At 35.7% G+C, this 18,862-nt stretch overlaps 1 protein-coding gene across 3 annotated transcripts in view; it reads left to right on the top strand.

Annotated features, from left to right (window-relative positions):
- Positions 1-18,656, top strand: part of HSD17B4 (hydroxysteroid 17-beta dehydrogenase 4) — a 101,770-nt gene extending 83,114 nt beyond the window's left edge. For 2 of the 3 annotated variants that reach the window (XM_007455835.1, XM_007455834.1), the window contains 3 exons: positions 300-438; positions 9,406-9,533; positions 18,233-18,656. In XM_007455835.1, coding sequence (XP_007455897.1) covers positions 300-438; positions 9,406-9,533; positions 18,233-18,322 — 357 coding nt within the window. In that variant the 3' untranslated portion in view covers positions 18,323-18,656. The remainder of the gene's footprint in view (positions 1-299; positions 439-9,405; positions 9,534-18,232) is intronic. The other variant, XM_007455836.1, reaches the window with a different exon arrangement.
- Positions 18,657-18,862: the final 206 nt, after the last annotated feature.

The raw sequence follows: 18,862 nt of genomic DNA, 5'->3' as shown, positions 1-18,862 counted from the left end.
CCTGCTGAAGTTAGTTAGGATATAAGTTATCCAGTTAGTTCCTAGTCTACTTGTAAAATATTATTTCTGAATTTTGATAAAAGTAAAATCTTTTATTAAGAGGAGTGAGGTTCTGGGTGACATAAATTAATATAAGGAAAGGTGTGAAGGAAACCTAGTGAGAAAAAACTAGTTTCCCTTATTTATGTGCAGGTTTTTCAAAAAAAATCACGTTGAACTTTTATTTTGTAATAGTTTTATCCCCTTGAGTGATTTTTATAGAACTTCTAAAATTAAATTAACTTTTCTCTTTTTGCTAGGGTAGGGAGCTTCAGAGTACCCTTGTGTTTGAGGAAATAGGTCGCCGCCTTCAGCATATGGGGGGAGAGGTGGTGAAGAAAATAAATGCTGTGTTTGAGTGGCATATCACTAAAGGTGAAAATACTGCAGCTAAGTGGAGTAAGTCATGTCCCTGGCTCTATAATATTTTAAGATAACTCTTAGTCAATAGAGATAAAGTATCCTTGTTATAACTAAAGCCCATCTCTTTGAAGGTAGGTAAATCTTTACCTTCTTTGGTAAGTTGTTGTTTTACGGGAAATAACGGGTTTCATGGCACCCAAAGCCATGCATGTTTTTTAGAGATGAAGGGAATCAATTAAAATGAAAATATCTGTTTTAAAGATTTCATTGAAATACCTGAAATTAGTACTTTAAACAGTCACCTTGGCCATATGCTTCTTTAACTAATCTTCAAATTCCTCTTAGATGTGAAGAAAGTACATCAGGTTAAATGAAATGTTTTAAAGTTTTGAGTAATTCTCATTATATTTTAACAGCTTTAAAAATATTTTCTTCATTCCTCCCAAATTAACATTTTGGATTATCACCTTAACTATCAGTATATAATCATAATTATTTTCTTCGTCTATACAGATGGCAATCAAAGGTACTAATTTTATCTAATCTAGGGAAGTTTTATGCTAGAGTGCCATGTTAGCAACCTGGCAAGGCATCCAATATAAGCCAAGTTGCTGCAGAGAGAAAGCAGTCACATTTCCATTCACTTCTGTGGAGCTCCAAAAGGACTCTGGTACCATTTTAAGAAGAAAGAGAAGATAAAAAGGGAAAGGGGTGAAAAAAATTCTACCATTCTTTTGTATCTGTTGTGTAACTACATTCTTAATCATGGCACAAACTTTTCTGTGCTGTGGTCTCTTAAAAGATTGCAGTGTCCAATTTTAATTTAATTCTTAAAGTGAAATTGGGGAAGGTAAGATGAAATTACTAAAGATGAGTAAAAAAAATTTTCTAGATCAGAGAATTTTCTTCTTTTTCTATCTGCATAATAAAAGCACTAGCACTTTTGTGGGCTCACTTTGCTAATCAGCCAGATCTGTTAGCAAGTTTTTAAGTATCCAGTGTCTATATGTCATGACAGAAAAATATGTGGCTTTATCAGATTTCACTGTGCTGTTTCTGTATAGGTTAAGGGAAGTGAATATATATCCATTCTCTTTCTTCAGCATCAGTCAATTATAGATTGAGAGGCCACTGCTTCTAACAATGAGAGTGTCTTTGTTCAGTTTGCTATAACAAATATACTATAGACTGGGTATGTTCAACAACAGAAATTTATTTTCTCATAGTGTGGAGGTTGGAAGGTCCAGTGTGAGGGTGTCAGCATGTTTGGGCTCTAGTGAGAACCCTCTTTCTGGTTTGCAGATGGCCGCCTCCTTACTGTTTCCCCACAAGGCAGAGAGAAAGATCATCTCTCTCATGTCTGTTCTTCTAAGGACACTAACCCCGTTATGGAGGCTCTACTCTTATGATCTCACCTAAACCTAATTACCTCCCAAAGGCCCCATTTCCAGATACCATCATTATTTGGAGATTAGGGCTTTCAACGTATGGATTTTGGAGGAACACAAACATTTATTCCATAGCTGATCGCTATTCATATTTTGAATCATGAAGCATGCTATTAATGAACGCTGACCATCATTTCTTTACCTTTATATTATAAAGTGTTCTAGCCTTACTTTGATTGGTAGAATATTCTTTCTTTATAGAGTATTCTAACCTTAGGTTTATGTTATGGAGTATTCCGATCTCTAGAGTTGTTGGAGAAAAACGGTGTATCAGTGAATGTTCACTGAAACTTCTTGATTTCTCATGTTTTTTTTTTTTTGTCTTGAGGTCCCAAGGGACAGGATCCTTTCATTTGTAGTCAAGCAGCTGTGGTCCCTTGAATCTGTCTACTAATGTGGTACAGGGAGCATCCAGAATAGTTTTTAGCTCAAGGATTTTTCCCATCCTTCATAACTGTGAAGTACAATGGGATCCTGTGTAGTTAAGGTTGGCCAAGAGCCCCTGGAATGCTGAGGGACTCCTGGAAGTGACCTGTGATTGGCTTACACTCCAGGACCATGTTAACTTTCAGGCCCATCTCAAACCTGGTTGTAATCCTTCTCTGGGGACTGTAGGCTAGTGTATTAGATGTAATATACTATGGTGGTACCTGAAAGCAAGGGTTGTAGGCTGTGCTTCTGCAAGTCCCACAACTGATGGTATGAACCATCTTCACTCATTATTTGTATACCACATATCATGCAGATAATCTGTCTATACAGACTTTTTTTTAAAGGAAAAAATCTTTAGGTTTGGGATTTTACTTGCACAGTAGAAACTACTGTTTTGTAGATTTTCATTATTTTTATTCTGAGATTACTATTTTAGAGTGCCTAAATACCTTGTAAATCAGACTGTTTTCTCATTACAATTAAAGATCACTGTAAATGCTGAGACCAAAAAAATTAAAATATATCTCTAAATCAACTAAAACTTTTTGAGACCATCTTCCATTACATATTCCTAGGAAACATTTTGAAGTTTTGTTCAATTGATTTTGGTTTAATGATAGTTTCTTTTTAACATAACAATTGCTATTCCTTTTAGGGAGTGTATTTTCATTATATAAAATTTGATATATAAAAGTATAGAGCAGAAAATAATGATGTATAATCCCACTACCTACAGTTAACAGTTTGATGTTTGTCCTTCTGGAGGACATTTGTGCTTATAGGAGGTTAATTCAGAAGGGGGTAAAGGAAGCCAAAACATGTAATATGTATTTAGTTACCCAAAGTTCAAAGTGTCTTTTTTCTAAAAATCTTCACAGATTAACAGTGATATGTAGGTATCATCACTTTCTTTCTATTTTCTGTCCTTCCTTCTTTCTATCTATTCATGATGGAATTCAACCTTTTCCCCTATAGATGAAACTATATTAGAAGTTGAGTTATAAATATAAAACACAGGATTTTTGAGGATACTGGTGAAGGAGAGGAATGCGATCTATAAGAGAGAAAACGTGCTGGAATTATGTGTCTCACAGTTGGCAGAAAAGAACTCTGTAGAGATTTGTGAAGTATACAAGTGATTCACTCTGGCAAATAGCGTAATTTCCTTCAATATAGTGTCAATAACCAACTAAGATTTTCTCCTTATCTTAGTATCACTTTCCTTGTAGAAAGTATTAGAAAATGTGCTTACATTTAATAATTACCTTTAATTAACCTAGGCAAAAGGTTTTTTCTTGTATTTTCACCAGAAACATGGGAATATTAGAAACCTGTTAAAAACTACTTGTAATTGATGCTTGTGGCTTTTGTTTGTTTTATCATCTCTTCTTCAGGTCCAAATTTATCAAAGCTAACAATCAAATTGGATCTTGAAGCTTTCTCTGAAAGGGTTCATCATTATCTTTGGTTATCTGCCTGTCTTTTATTTGATCTGATTCTCAGCTGTGTAACTTTTTTCAATTCTGGTTGTTTTCTCACCATCTTTGTGTCACTGAGCTAAATCAGAGTAGCTGGCAGCAGTAGAAAGTATCTAGGTGTTTGGCTTATTTTAGAAGATGATTCCATGTTGGTATCTCTCTTTTGCACGTTGGTGCTTAATGACATAAAATAGATGATTGAATGCTCTGACTTAGGGAATACCTAATTTTTTTTTTCAAGCAGTTTTAAAAATGTTTTGCTAAACAGTTAATCACCAGATTCTTGGTATTTTAAATTGCTGTTAGTTGTCCCAGTCATGTTTGCATTATGGCAGATCCAAACTTGTTTATAGAGAACAGGCTCAGCTCCTTAGTTTACCTATGGAACTGGAGTTACACAAGTGACAGACCTTGAGCAAGTCTAGGGACCAAGGGGTTTGGGCTCAGTGGCCTGGAAGATGCATGTCAAACCCAAAGATCCTGGACCGTGCCCATCTTCCCTGCTCCTTCCCCTATCTTGCCATCCAAACAACACCGACAATGAATCTCTGGGTAGAATGTGTGTCTGTGTCAGGATTTTTAAAAACCAAATTAGTGTGAGTCTAGAGAGAATGGGGAGAGTTCTGGTGTCAGTGTTGGTTTTGGCTGTGGAGGAGGAGGAGTCTTAGCTCTGTCTTTCGAGGTTAGGCCTCTCTGAGGCCTGTCGTGCTTGATCATCTAGGAGCAGGAGGGCTGCCTGGGTGAGGACCTTTCCTCTTCTCTGGGGAACAGAGTGTGTAATGGAGAGATGTAACCCCTTGACGTGCATAAGAAACCAGAGGGTGGGCCTCAGTGAGGTGCTTTTGGGAAGGAAGCCCAGATCTTGGAATGCTCACTTGCACCTTCTTATCCATACTGATTGCAAAATATTAATGAAATAAAAAAGAATCAGAAAGAGAGACATTGTAGACTTCTTCAGCTGTTTTGGGAACTGAAATCAGAACATTGTAGCAAGGTCGTCCTGTTGAGTAAAATCTATAACACTATATTATTTATTATAAAATAAAAATTTTTTATTGAGGTATAGTTGATGTACAATATTGTATAAATTTCAGTAGTACCACATAGTGATTCACAATTTTTAAAAGTTATATTTCATTTATAGTTATTATAAAATATATTTCCTGTGTTGTACAATGTATACAATAGATATGTAGCTTATCTATCTATTTATTTATTTAATGCATGACATCCCTAGGTTAGTTTGTTTACTGGATCTATACTTTTTTTTTAATTGAGATACAGTTAATTTACAATGTTGTGTTAGTTTCTGGTGTACAGCAAAGTGATTCAGTTATATATACATATATATATATATATACACATATACATATGTATATACACATATATATATTCTTTTCATATTCTTTTTCATTATAGCTTATTACAAGATACAGTTCCCTGTGTGAAAGAGTAGGACTTGTTGTTTACCTATTTTATATATATTAGTTTGTATCTGGTAATCCCAAGCTCCTAATTTATCCCCTCCCCTCTTCCTCCTTTGGTAACTGTAAGTTTGTTTTCTGTCTGTGAGTCTGTTTTTGTTTTGTAAATAAGTTCATATTTTGGATTCCACATATAAATGATATCATATGATATTTGTCTTTCTCTGTTTGACTTACTTCAATTATTATGATATTCTCTAGGTCCATCTGTGTTGTTGCAAATGGCATTATTTCATGGCTGAGTAGTAGTCTATTGTGTGTGTGTGTGTGTGTGTGTGTGTGTGTGTGTGTGTGTGTATATACACACACCACATCTTCTTTATCCATTCATCTGTTGATGGACATTTAGGTTGCTTCCATGTCTTGGCTATTGTAAATAGTGCTGCTATGAATATTGGGGTGCATGTATCTTTTCCAGTTAGAATTTTCTCCGGAATTATGCCCAGGAGTGGGATTGCTGGATCATATGGTAACTCTATTTTTGGTTTTTTAAGGAGCCTCCATACTGTTCTCCATAGTGGCTGCACCATTTTACATTCCCACCAACAATATAGAAGGGTTCCTTTTTCTCCACACCCTCTCCAGCATTTATTATTTGTAGACTTTTTGATGATTGCCATTCTGACTGGTGTGAGGTGATACCTCACTGTAGTTTTGATTTGCATTTCTCTAATAATTAGCAGTGTTGAGCAACTTTTCATGTGCTTATTGGCCATCTGTATGTCTTCTTTGGAGAAATGTCTATTTTTGATTTTTTTTTTTTTTTGATATTGGATTGTATGAGCTGTTTGTATATTTTGGAAATTAAGCCCTGTCTATCGCATTGTTTGCAAATATTTTCTCCCAGTGTGGAGGTTATCTTTTCATTTTGTTTATGGTTTTCTTTGCTGTACAAAAGCTTATAAGTTTGATTAGGTTCCATTTATTTATTTTTCCTTTTATTTCTTTTGCCTTGGGAAACTGACCTAAGAAAACATTGGTACAATTTATGTCAGAGAATGTTTTGCCTGTGCTGTCTTCTAAGAGTTTTCTGGTGTCATGTCTTATACTTAAGTCTTTAAGCCATTTTGAGTTGATTTTTGTGTATGGTGTGAGGGTGTGTTCTAACTTCATTAATTTACATGCAGCTGTCCAACTTTCCCAACACCACTTGCTGAAGAGACTGTCTTTTCTCCAGTGTATATTTTTGCCTCCTTTGTCAAAGATTAATTGACCATAGATGTGTGGGTTTATTTCTGGGCTCTCTTCTGTTCCACTGATCCGTATATCTGTTTTTGTACCAGTACCATGCCATTTTGATTACTGTAGCTTTATAGTATTGTCTGAAGTCTGGGAGGCTTATGCCTCCTGCTTTGTTCTTTTTCCTCAGGATTGCTTTGGCAATTCTGGGTCTTTTATGGTTCCATATAAATTTTAGAATTATTTGTTCTAGTTCTGTGAAAAATGTCATGGGTAATTTGATAGGGATTGTAATTAAATCTGTAAATTGCTTTGGGTAGTGTGGCCATTTTAACAATATTAATTCTTGCAATCCAAGAGCATGGGATATCTTTCCATTTCTTTAAATCATCTTCCATTTCCTTTATCAGTGTTTTACAGTTCTCAGGATATGAGCCTTTCACCGCCTTGGTCAGGTTTATTCCTAAGTTTTTTATTTTTTTGATACAATTTTAAAAAGGATTTTTTTTTTTTACTTTCCCTTTCTGATATTTCATTGTTAGTTTAAAGAAATGCAACTGTATGTTAATCTTGTATCCTGCTACCTTGCTGAATTTATCAGTTCTAGTAGTTTTTGTGTGGAATTTTTAGGGTTTTCTGTATTTAGTATCATGTCATCTGCATATAATGACAATTTTACCTCTTTCCTTCTAATGTGGATACCTTTTATTTCTTTTTCTTGTCTGAATGCTGAATAGACTTCCAGTACTATGTTGAATAGGAGTGGTCATCCTTGTCTTGTTACAGATTTTAGCAGGAAGGCTTTCAGCTTTTCACCATTGAATATTATGTTGGCTGTGGGTTTGTCATAAATAGCTTTTATTAAGTTGAGGTATGTTCATTGTACACCCACTTTGGTAAGAGTGTTGTAATTTGTAAGGTATGTATTCTAAAACCTTCAAAGGTCTCTAAGTCCAAATATATGTTCTCATCTAACACCGTTTCCTCCCCCATTAAATTCTGTAAAGTATAACTGAAATTTTTTGGACTTTTTCAGTGCATTAATGATTATATAAATACTGAGCTAAAATAATTCATAAAGCTTTAAAAATACATTCTGACACAAAAAGAAAATACATATAGCTTGTTTCTTCATTTCAATTAGATTACCCATGACCTGACAGGTATCTGTAAATCTAAGGTGATGGTGGTGGATGACGATCCTCCCGCAGGAGCCATTTGTAACCATGACTTGAGCCACTGTGGAATGGGGAGTTTCACTCCTTAACCCCAAATTTCTGTATTCTTGCTAAGAACTTCCCCCTTTTTAGCCCTCTTTTCTTTTACCAGCACTAGTTATTAGCTTTCCACAGAAAAAATGTTTAATTGCTTCATAAGAGTCATGGCTGTGAAGGAGCACATAAAACCAAGTGAGTGAGAGGGCAGGTAGACAGCTCTTCATTAGAAGGGCCTTCATTAGCTAACAGACTTATTCCACACTGAAGTATTAAGATGCGTGAGTCCAGTTTTATTCCTGAGCAAGACTAGTACATACAGTGGTCCTTACACTTACTTGTGAAGAATTAAAATCATGTCTGTTGAATGCCAGAGGTTTGCTTTTCTTTAGTCTTTCCTTTCTGCCCTCTGACCCCTGCCCGTTATTCTCTCCCTGCTCCCTCCCTGCCTGCCTTCCTCCCTCTCTTTTTCTACCTTTCTTTTTAGCTATACAAATAATACATAAAAACACATTTGTAATATGTGTGTATCAATAAGAACAGAGCCTTTGTTCTTCATGCCTTACTTTTAGTACCTTGTACATTGTCTGACACCCATAGAAGAAACTTACCAATGAAGTGAGTGAATGAAGCATAAAAAGCAAAAAGGTCTCCTTCTCACTCTTAATCCTTCCCAGGTAACCGTCATAGTCATGTTATTATTTTTTAGTTTAGTTGGCAAGATTCTCTTCTGTGGACAATGGGAGTGACTTAATTTTCTCTTTGGAGTAGGGCTTGGCTAAGCAGAATGCGTGGTTTTGCTTACGTGTGTGTAGCTTTTCCTTGGTCCTAAATTGGGAGTTTCCTGACACTCTTAGGGAGAGTGATGCAATCCTAGCTTCTTCGCAGTAGCAGAGAAAGCACATTCAAGAGGCTGAAGCTGGATGAGTGGAATTACCTTCCTGGATGACTGGTCTCAGTCATATGTGAGACAATTAAAACTTTGTAAAATGTAACTTTAACATAAAGCTCTGTAAGTGTTGTATAGAGAGCAATGAAGGCAAATCTAACAGTTTTTCCAGTTACCCAGCCTGTGTCTGGGAGACTTAATCCTTCTGTCAAAAACATTTAAGGGAAAAGAATTTTAACGTTTCTTCACAACAATTAGGGCAATAAACATTTTATAAATAAATTATAGCAAACTAATTAGAATACTTTTAAAAATTTAATTTGACTGTCGTTTAATTCATATGACAGAACCTTTGATGAATTCAGGTTTTTGAAAGGTAATTAGAGTGCGTTCCCTTCCCCCACCCCAACCAATATGCAGTTGTTTTAAAATTCAGTTTTCTTCCTTTGTTGACTACAGAGTCTTTATTTGAATCTAAAGGCCTTAAGCATATAACTTCCAACCACTTAACTTCTTTATATTATTCTACATTGATTCACATTTCAAATATCTCTGTTGTGTAACCTTCTTCAATGAAGAAAAACTATGATTGATTTGATTATTTTGAAGATCATATTCTTTATAAAGAGGACATCTCAAAAAATCAAGGATTTAAAATTTTCTTCTAAGTGATAGGTAATAGATAATGTATTGGGTTGGCCAAGAAGTTCGTTCGGATCTTCCATATCTTACAGAAAAACCCGAACGAGTTTTTGGCCAACCCAATCGAATAAGTACCACAGTAACTTGGAAACTATAAAAATGTCTGCATTTATTTGGTTTATTCTCATATTGTGAAGAAAAAAATGACAGACATTTGTTTCTTCCTATTTTTCCCAGCTATTGACCTAAAAAATGGTTCTGGAAAAGTGTATCAAGGCCCTGCAAAAGATTCTGCTGATGTAACCATCACGCTTTCAGATGAAGATTTCATGGAAGTAGTCTTGGGCAAGCTTGATCCTCAGAAGGTAAAGTTCTTAAAATGTTCATTTATTTGTCATTATTGCTTCCTATTTGACAATTGCAGTTTTTTGGCTGACTCCAAAATTCTGATTTATAAGACAGATATCTTGCAACTCTGAGGAAAGACAGAGTTGATAGCAGTATTCAAATTGACAGCTCATATATTTTTCTAATGGAGTTTTTCAACTGATACTTTTTAAAATTAAATTTTTGGATGGAATTCTTTAGCAGATAAACAATGCAAAACCCACATCTAGAACTTTTAATATATTGTTAGTTCAGAGTTGAAAAACCATATGATATTTCATAAAATTAGACATTCTTTCCTGACATATAAAATTAAGAACTTGTCTTAATCGTCATTGAAAACTGGAAATAGAAGGATGGAACATAATAGCCAGTGTCTTACTGAAGGTAAAACATTTAGAGACATTTCAGTGGAAAATCATGATTGAAACAAGAGTGCCTTTGCTGGCCATTATGAGGTAATATTGTTCTGAAACCTATGGCTAGTCCACAAACACACAAAATTAGATGTAGCAATTAGAATGGAGTAGAAAATATGAATGATTATGTAGCTAGAAATCCCACGGGAATCAACTGATTGATTCTTAGACCAGAAGAGTTCAAACAAGTGGTTGAATGCACAATAATTATTTTAAAATAGCTTTCACATAGCAGCAAAACCAACTAGAGGATATAATTTAAAAAATTTGTTTGTAATCACTACCCAGAGTACCAACGACTACCCTAACAAGAAAAAGCACAGGGCTTATTTGCAGAAAACTATGCAATTTTACAAGGAACGGAGCAATTTGAATAAGGGAGAAAATGTTCAATTTTCCTGGATAAAAAGACTAATTTTAAAAGAATTGTAAAGTAGTATAGTGGTTAAAAATACGTTCTTTGGCATCAGATAAATCTAAGTTTGAATCTTAGCTCTGCCACCTACTCTCTAAGCCTTAATTTTCTCATTGTAAAATGAATTTTGATAATCCCATAGGATTGTTATGATAACGAAATCCAATAATATACATGAAGAGCTTAGAGTAATGCATGGTACTGAGTGAGCCCTCAGTTAATTCCTTCTCAGGAATTTATTTAGTACCTCCTTTTATTCAGGTGCTAGATGTGGCTGAACAAGATAGTGCCCCTTCTGGGTAGAGCTTAGTTCTAGAGGGAAATGGAAAAGAAGTATAATTTCAGGTATGAAGAAAAATAAGAGTAATGGGTTATAGCAGTGGTTGGCAAACTTTTTCTGTACAGGGTCCCCTAGTAAATATATTCTAAGCTTTGCAGGTCAGATGGTCTCTGTTGCACCTACTCAGTTCTGCCATTGTAGAGTTAAAGTAGCCATGGATAATATGTAAACAAATGGATGTGGCTGAGTTCCAGTAAAACTTTGTTTATAAAAACAGGCAGCAGACTGGTTTTGGCCCGTAGGCTGTAGTTTGCCAATCCCTGGATTAGAGTGTGACAGGATAGAGGAACTATTTTAGATCGGATGTACAAAAAGGCTTGATAGAGACCTGAACAAAGTGAGGGAAGGAGCCATAAGGCTAAAGAAACAACTAGCACCAAGGCTGGAGGCACCGGTAGCTCAGCTTATGGGATACTATAACTGTGAGGAGGCCAGTGGGGAGAGAGGCAGGAGACAAACGGAGAGGTAGGCATGGTGTAGATCACACAGGACCTTGTAGATATTGGCAAGACAGTTTAGATCTTGTGTGATAGGAAGCTATTGAGCTGTGGAGTGACATCTGAGTTTTAAAGGTCATTGTGGCTGCTGAGTGGCTAATTAAGAGTTCTTTTTAAGATATATTTGAGGTGCTTATACATAACGATTAAATGTAGGATTTACAGAAACATTTATATAATTGCTAGGAATATCAGACCTTTTGGGGGGAATGGATTATTCAGTGAATGGTACTGGCCAGTTGCATAGGAAATGGTAGTGCTTTATGTCATTCCATATACCTTAGTCAGTACCATACAGGATGGAATTAAATGTAAAAAAATTAAAGCAGAAGCAAAACTTGATGAAAACCTAGGTGTTTATTATTCTTGGTGACAGTCGTTAGAGAAGTTCTAATTTAATATTAGGGGTTTTCTAAACTCATTTGGCTCAATTACGTTCTGCCTCACCTCAGTGCTATCTATCATCACTATTCTTCAGTTATCAAAGACCTTATATCCCAGTGTACAGTCTCTTTCTCTCTCTCTCTCTCTCTCTCTCTCTCTCTCTCTCTCTCTCTCTCTCTCTGTCTCTCTCTCTCTGTCTCTCTCTGCATCAACTCTTGTCAACCTTGATGGCTTCCTTCAGGATTTGTAAAAGTGACTTCTCTAACAGATGACTCTTAGTTTATTGAAATTATTTCTAATTATCTTTTACTCCATTCTACATCAGCTTTTGTCTTTATTGGGAGCATAATATGTACAACTTCCAGTATCTGTTACAAAACATCACCATTTTCCAACACCATCACCTACAGTTTCATTAACTTGTTTTGTTATTCCTGCTACTGCTGTTGAGCTTCACAGAGACCTCTGGTTTGTTGGCAACACCACTTTCTATCCATCAGCTCCCTTCTGTCTTCTCTTCTTGTTCAGCTTAGATTCCATGGTCCATCGGAGTATCTCCCTTGAAAATACCCTCATCTCCCTTGTACCTCTCTCATCTTATTTGCCTAGAAAACTCCACTCTATTTTAACCCTACTCTGCCATCTTTGCATGTGTACCTGAATAGATGAAGACGCCAGGAGAAAAGCCATACAACTAGACAAAATTGGCTTCCCTTTAAAATTTTGATTAGAAGTCTCAAATAGTCTCTACACACTGTCTAGCAATCTTACTGTGATTTTCCACTAAGCCTCCATTCCTGTTGTCTGAGATGAGTATTTCATACCTGTTCTCTCAAAACTCCCCCATGCCTACCTCTCTTTCATTTTCAGCTGATGATCTTTCTCATGTTCTTTGGGAGAAAAAAAAGACTTTCAAATGAAAATATTCACTTTCCCATCACCAGATCTATTTCGTCAGCATCTGCACCTGTCTTCTTTTCTTCCTATACATTACACTGAAGGAAGTCTCCCTCTTCCTGTCAAAGACTTCTTCACTTCTCATCCAGGTATATACTCAAAGTCATTGCTTCTTCTCCTTTCCACTTTTTTCTGCATTATTCTCTCCCATTCTACTACATAATTGTCCCACAGTATAGAGGCAAGCTAACATCTTGATTTTAAAGCAAACACTCTCTCTTGATATCAGATCCTCATCCAGCATACCATATCATTTCTCTGTTCCTTTTCACAAAAGAATTGTCTAAACCAGCACTGTTGAATAGACATAGAATGTGAGCCACATAAGTAATTAAAAATTTTCTAGTAGCCACATTAAAAAAAAGGTTAAGAATAAACTCAAAATGGCTTAAAGACTTGAACATAAGACGTGACACCATAAAACTCCTAGAAGAGATCATGGGCAAAACATTCTCGGACATAAATTGTTCCAATGTTTTCTTAGGTCAGTCTCCCAAGACAATAGAAATAAAAACAAAAATAAACAAATGGGACCTAATCAAACTTACAAGCTTTTGCACAGCAAAGGAAACCATAAACAAAATGAAAAGAAAACCTACAGAATGGGAGAAAATATTTGCAAATGGTGCAAATGACAAGGACCTAATTTCCAAAATATGCAAACAGCTCATAACAACTCAACAACAAAAAAACAAACAACCCAATGGAAAAATGGGCAGAGACCTAAATAGACAGTTCTTCAAAGAAGAAATACAGATGTCCAACAGGCACATGAAAAGGTGCTCCACATTGCTAACTATTAGAGAAATGTAAATCAAAACTACAGTGAGGTATCACCTCACCCTGGTCAGAATGGTCATCATTAAAAAGTCTATAAATAACAAATGCTGGAGAGGGTGTGGAGAAAATGGAACCCTCCTACACTGTTGGTGGGAATGTAAGTTGGTGCACCCACTGTGGAAAACAGTATGGAAGTTCCTTATAAAACTAAAAATAGAATTACCATATGATCCAGAAATCGTGCTCCTGGGCATATATCCCAACAAAACTATAATTCAAAAAGATTCATGCACCCTTATGTTCATAGCAGCACTATTTACAATAGCCAAAACATGGAAACAACCTAAATGTCCGTTGACAAATGAATGGATAAAGAAGATGTGGTGTATACAATGCAATACTACTCAGCCATAAAAAAGAATGAAATAATGCATTTGCAGCAACATGGATGCAACTAGAGATTATCATACTAAGTGAAATAAGTCAGAAAGAGAAAGAAAAATACCATATGATGTCACTTATATATGGAATCTAAAATATGACACAAATGAACCTACCTATGAAATAGAAACAGAATCATGGACATAGAGAACAGACTGGTGGTTGCCAAGGGGGAGGGGGTTGGGGGAAGGATGGAGTGGGATGTTGGGGTGAGCAGGTGTAAGCTATTATATATAGAATGTATAAACAACAAGGTCCTACTATATAGCACAGAGAACTGTATTCAATATCCTATGATAAACCATAATGGAAAAGAATATATAAAAAAAAGAATGTATATATATGTATAACTGAATCACTTTGCTGTACAGCAGAAATTAACACAACACAGTAAATCAACTATACTTTAATAAAAAAATCAAAATAAATTAAAAAAGCTTAAAAAGAAACAGGTAAAATTAATTTTAATATATTTTATTTAACCCAATAAATTCAAATATTTTAACATGTAATCAATATTAAATATTAATGGGATATTTTATATCCTTCTTTAAAAAAATCTTTAAAATCCAGTGTGTATTTTATACTTATAATACATCTCAGCCAGGGCTAATCATATTTCAAGTACTCAATAGCTGCATGGGCTAGTGGCTACTTTAGTGGGCAGCAAAGGTTTAAAAATTCTGTCTTGACTGCTCTTCTGCCTTCTCTTATCTGACTTCCACATCTGTTACTCCACTGATAATGTTTTTGTGAAGTTCTTGTGATGATCTATATTGCTAAATCCAGTAAATATTTCTCTATCTACATCTTTCTCAGCCTTTCAGTAGCATTCAACTCAGTTAACCACCAACTTCTTGAAATAATCTTATCCCTTGGCTTTCATGATACCTTATTCTCCTGTTTTGCTTTCTCCACCTTTGGCTCTTCCTAATCTCCTTTGGTGTCTTCCTCTTTTACCCCCAACTGTTGAGTTTTGGTGTTTCTCAGGGCTCATTTCAGGGCTCTTCTCTAACTAACACTCTTCTTAAATGAGTCCATCCATCCTGTGGTATTTAGAGCCATCTACATGTTGACAACTTGCAGATTCAAATGTCTCACTCAGCATCTTCTCTGAGTTCCATAGTGGTATAACCAGCTCTTCACTTGGGTCTCTGATGGCACATCTTACTATGTCCAACTTAGAACTTGTGATTTAGTTTTTTCCCCCATTCTTTTTGTTTTCAGGAAATGGCACCATGATCTATCTACCCAAATTAGTATGCTCAGTAATGTAAGAATTGTCTTGGCTTCCTTCTTCACCTCTGTATCCTTTCTATCCTTAATCCTGCTTGTTCTTTCTCCAGAACGTATCTTGAGTTCATTTTCTTCTCTTCATCACTAGGGTTATCATCCTGATCCAAGCCTCCATCATCTCTCACCTGGCTTCCTGACTGGTCTTAGTGCTTTTAGTCTTGCTTTTCCACCAATCTGTTCTCCATACAGAAGCTGGAGTAATCTTTTAAAACTGTGAATCAGATTATAGGTCATTCCACATGATAAAAACCTCCAAGATATACTTTTACACTTGGATAAAATCCAAGCTACATATTATTATATTGTATGTGAAGTTTCCCTTGCTTATCTTCCCAGCTTCATCCTGCACTGCTTGCCTCATCACTTACAATGCTAATTCAATTTACGTTGCCTCTCCTCTTAGTTCCTTCCCATCAATTTTTACCCCTTCAGTGTCTATTTATTTGCCTTTTCTGGAATTTCTATTCCCATCTTTTTGCCTGGCTGGCTTTGTTTCATCCAAAGTAGTTCCCTCCTATTATATTATCTAAGTAGCCTCCTTCATAGCATTTATAACAGGCTTTAATTACTTGTTTACATTTTACTCTTTGACTCCCCTACTGGAATGTTAGCTCCATGAGAACAGGGAGAGTTGTCTCTTTCCTAGCATAGAATATTGCCTAGTGTAATGTAGATGCTCAATTAATACTTGAGTAGCTTAAAGCAAGGATAGAAATAAGGAACATAAGCTCAATAGCAGTAGTTTAGGCTATGTAGAAATTAAAAACTTCTGCATGTCAGACTCCATAAGATATGCCATAAACCTGGGGAAAAGTAAAATGATGATACATAGTATATTGGTGTTAATAACCTATAAAAATTCTGGACAACACAAAGAACTCAATATAAAAAATGGGCAAACGACATGAACCAGTAATTAATGAAAGAAATAGGTATGACTAACATACGTGAGAAAAACTATTAATTTTTCCCAGTATCTAAAACATGCAAATTAAAGCATGTCATTTTTGCCTCAGATTTTCAAAGATTAAGAAAGCAGTATTATTAAGGTTGGGATAAGGGGATTTACACATAGCTAGAAGGAATATTAATTTAACAGTCTTTCTGGAAAGCACTATGGCAGAGTTTCACTGACTTTCTTCCTTTATGGCCACTTACTGTCTCAGCACTTTCTGCGTGGCACTCCTAGGCCAAAAGAAATACCTAATGGTTCAGTTTATTAAGTAGTTAGATCCAAACAAGGGTACTTTTCATGTTGTGTTTGACCAGTGTCACTGTGTTTCCTTCAAAAATTTAAAATATTCTGTAGTGTCTGTTGGAGTTTGGTATGGTGCCCCAGTGCACTGAGGTGCACAGTTTGAAAACTGTGGTGATATGGAAGCATGGTCAAGAAACTTATTTAAGAAATGCCATGATTTAGTAATTCTTCTTCTAGGAATCTATCCTAAGAAAATAGTTAGATAGGAACAAAGATTTATGTACAAAATTCTTCCACTCAAATAACAACCATCAAATATTGGTATATCTACTTCAAGGAAGTTGGTGTTTTGTTTTGTTTTGTTTTGTTTTGCTGTATGTGGGCCTCTCACTGTTGTGGCCTCTCCTGTTGCGGAGCATAGGCTCTGGACGCGCAGGCTCAGCGGCCATGGCTCACGGGCGCAGCCGCTCCGCGGCACGTGGGATCCTCCCGGACCGGGGCACGAACCTGTGTCCCCTGCATCGGCAGGCAGACTCAACCACTGCGCCACCAGGGAAGCCCGGAAGTTGGTGTTTTTATTTTAGGTTGTAAGTCCCTCTCAGACTGTAGCACCTGGCAAGCCCGTCTAAGAACTGACTCTGCAGGAGTCGCAGACCATCATTTCTGTAACTGCACAGTGAAAGCTGTCTTAGTTTTAAAATTCCAGTCTCTAGTTTGAATGCTTAGCACTTGAACCTGATTGAATGAAATTCTCCTGCAGTATTTTTGGGATAAAAAGTTTAAGCAGTTTTTGCTTTTCCTCCAGTTGGTAAGGATTCGCTTCTGAAATTAAGTTGTTGCTAGTTAATAAGCAGGAGACATTATTAAGCAGAGAACACCCATGTTTAGTCCTGGCCCACTTTTTGTTGGCTCTGTGGCCTTGAGTAGGTTTTTAAGCTTTTGAATTTCTTTTTTGCTGATATGCCCACTTCAGGTTGATGGCTGTGCTTCTCAAGTGGTATTTTATTTGTGAGACTGCTTTGTAATGTTACATGTACATGGATATTACTATTTTTTCAATCTAGCTAAAAATCTAGAGACTTCTTTTTCACTTCATATTCCGTATGTTATTTTCTCAGTAAGCTATATTGTGTTTTATCATTTTTATCTTACTGATAGGGAACTTGACACCAGGGGAGAACTTGCACAAGTTTCTATTGTCAGGTCAGAAAAAATGTACAGGAGCTCTTAGTGTTTTGACATTATAGTCTTTTGCTTGGTAATAATGAGCTTAATAGCTCCTTCCACATGTCAAATGCTAAGCTAAGCACTTTTCACACTGTTTCATTTAACTCATACAACAAAGCTGCTATTTAGGTGCTGTTGTCATGCCCTTTATAGATAAGGAGGCCAGAACTCAGAGAGGTTAAGTAATTTGTCCAAGCTCACCTTGCATTTAGTGACAGAGCCTAGATTTTAACCTAGGCATTCTGATGCTACAGCCCAGGATCTGTTCACTACTTTGTTACACTATCTTATTTTGCCATTATATGGCCTTCTGTTTCATGAAGATATAATAAATATTTAAAATCTACTTTTGAAAGTTCTGAACTCAGTGTTTTTATTGTTAGTAATACAGTAAAGCCTTTTATTCATATGGTCTTAAATTCACATTTAAGAATATAGGCTAAAGCCAGAAGCATAGGTTGAAGCAGAATTCCCAGATCTGTTAATTCAGATAAATTATTCTATGGTTTTCTAAAATACACAAGGAGTCTTTATTTTTTCTTAGATATCTAAAAATATGGGTGTTATCTATAATCATTGAACTACCATTGCTAGATAAAAGTTGCCTTTGTTGTCCAGAGTTATTAACTCAATTGTATTCAGTCTAAGCAATGATCTTTTTAAAGAAGAAATACAATGTGACATGGTAAAGGTTGGTTCTGTCTTTCCCTCTCTCCTTTCCAGGCATTCTTTAGTGGCAGACTGAAGGCCAGAGGGAACATCATGTTGAGCCAGAAGCTTCAGATGATTCTTAAAGAATATGCCAAGCTGTGAAGGACATACAACGTTATTAATTACAATAGAAAAATTAAATACTCTCTTCAACTAAATATGGAAAAGTGATTCAGCAAAAATGGTCAAAATTAACATGCCGGGGAAATTTAACATTTTCAGATTACAGATAACTTTTCAGATGTTCATTTTCTACTAATTTTTCATGTTATTACTTTTACAAGGAACTGTAAGCTGGCACATGATTATCCTTCTGTTCTTAGACCTATGTCTTCATAATAAAAAACTTTCACTCAAGTCCAATCTCTTTAGAATTGTGATGGCATTTATAAGTTGTAAGGAAAATGAAATGAGTAGAGGCCACTTTGATGCCTTTTACAGTTTGTTTTGTTATTTTCTCTTCTCTTTATTGATATCCCAATTTTAACATGAATTTTCATATATTTATTCATTTTCATACTTTGCTATGATAGATAGTGTTCTGCTTTAAGGCAAGATAAAGGTCTTTGTGTTTTCAAATAGTTTTCTTTCTTCTCCCTTCCCTTTTGCTGGAAATTCTTTACTTTCATATAATGCTTGGAA

Source organism: Lipotes vexillifer, unplaced genomic scaffold, assembly GCF_000442215.2.
Source record: "Lipotes vexillifer unplaced genomic scaffold, Lipotes_vexillifer_v1.1 scaffold78, whole genome shotgun sequence".
In the NCBI taxonomy this organism is placed as follows: Eukaryota; Metazoa; Chordata; class Mammalia; order Artiodactyla; family Lipotidae; genus Lipotes; species Lipotes vexillifer.
The sequence above is the reverse complement of the archived record's forward strand: the minus strand, read 5'-3'. Positions and strand labels throughout refer to the sequence as shown.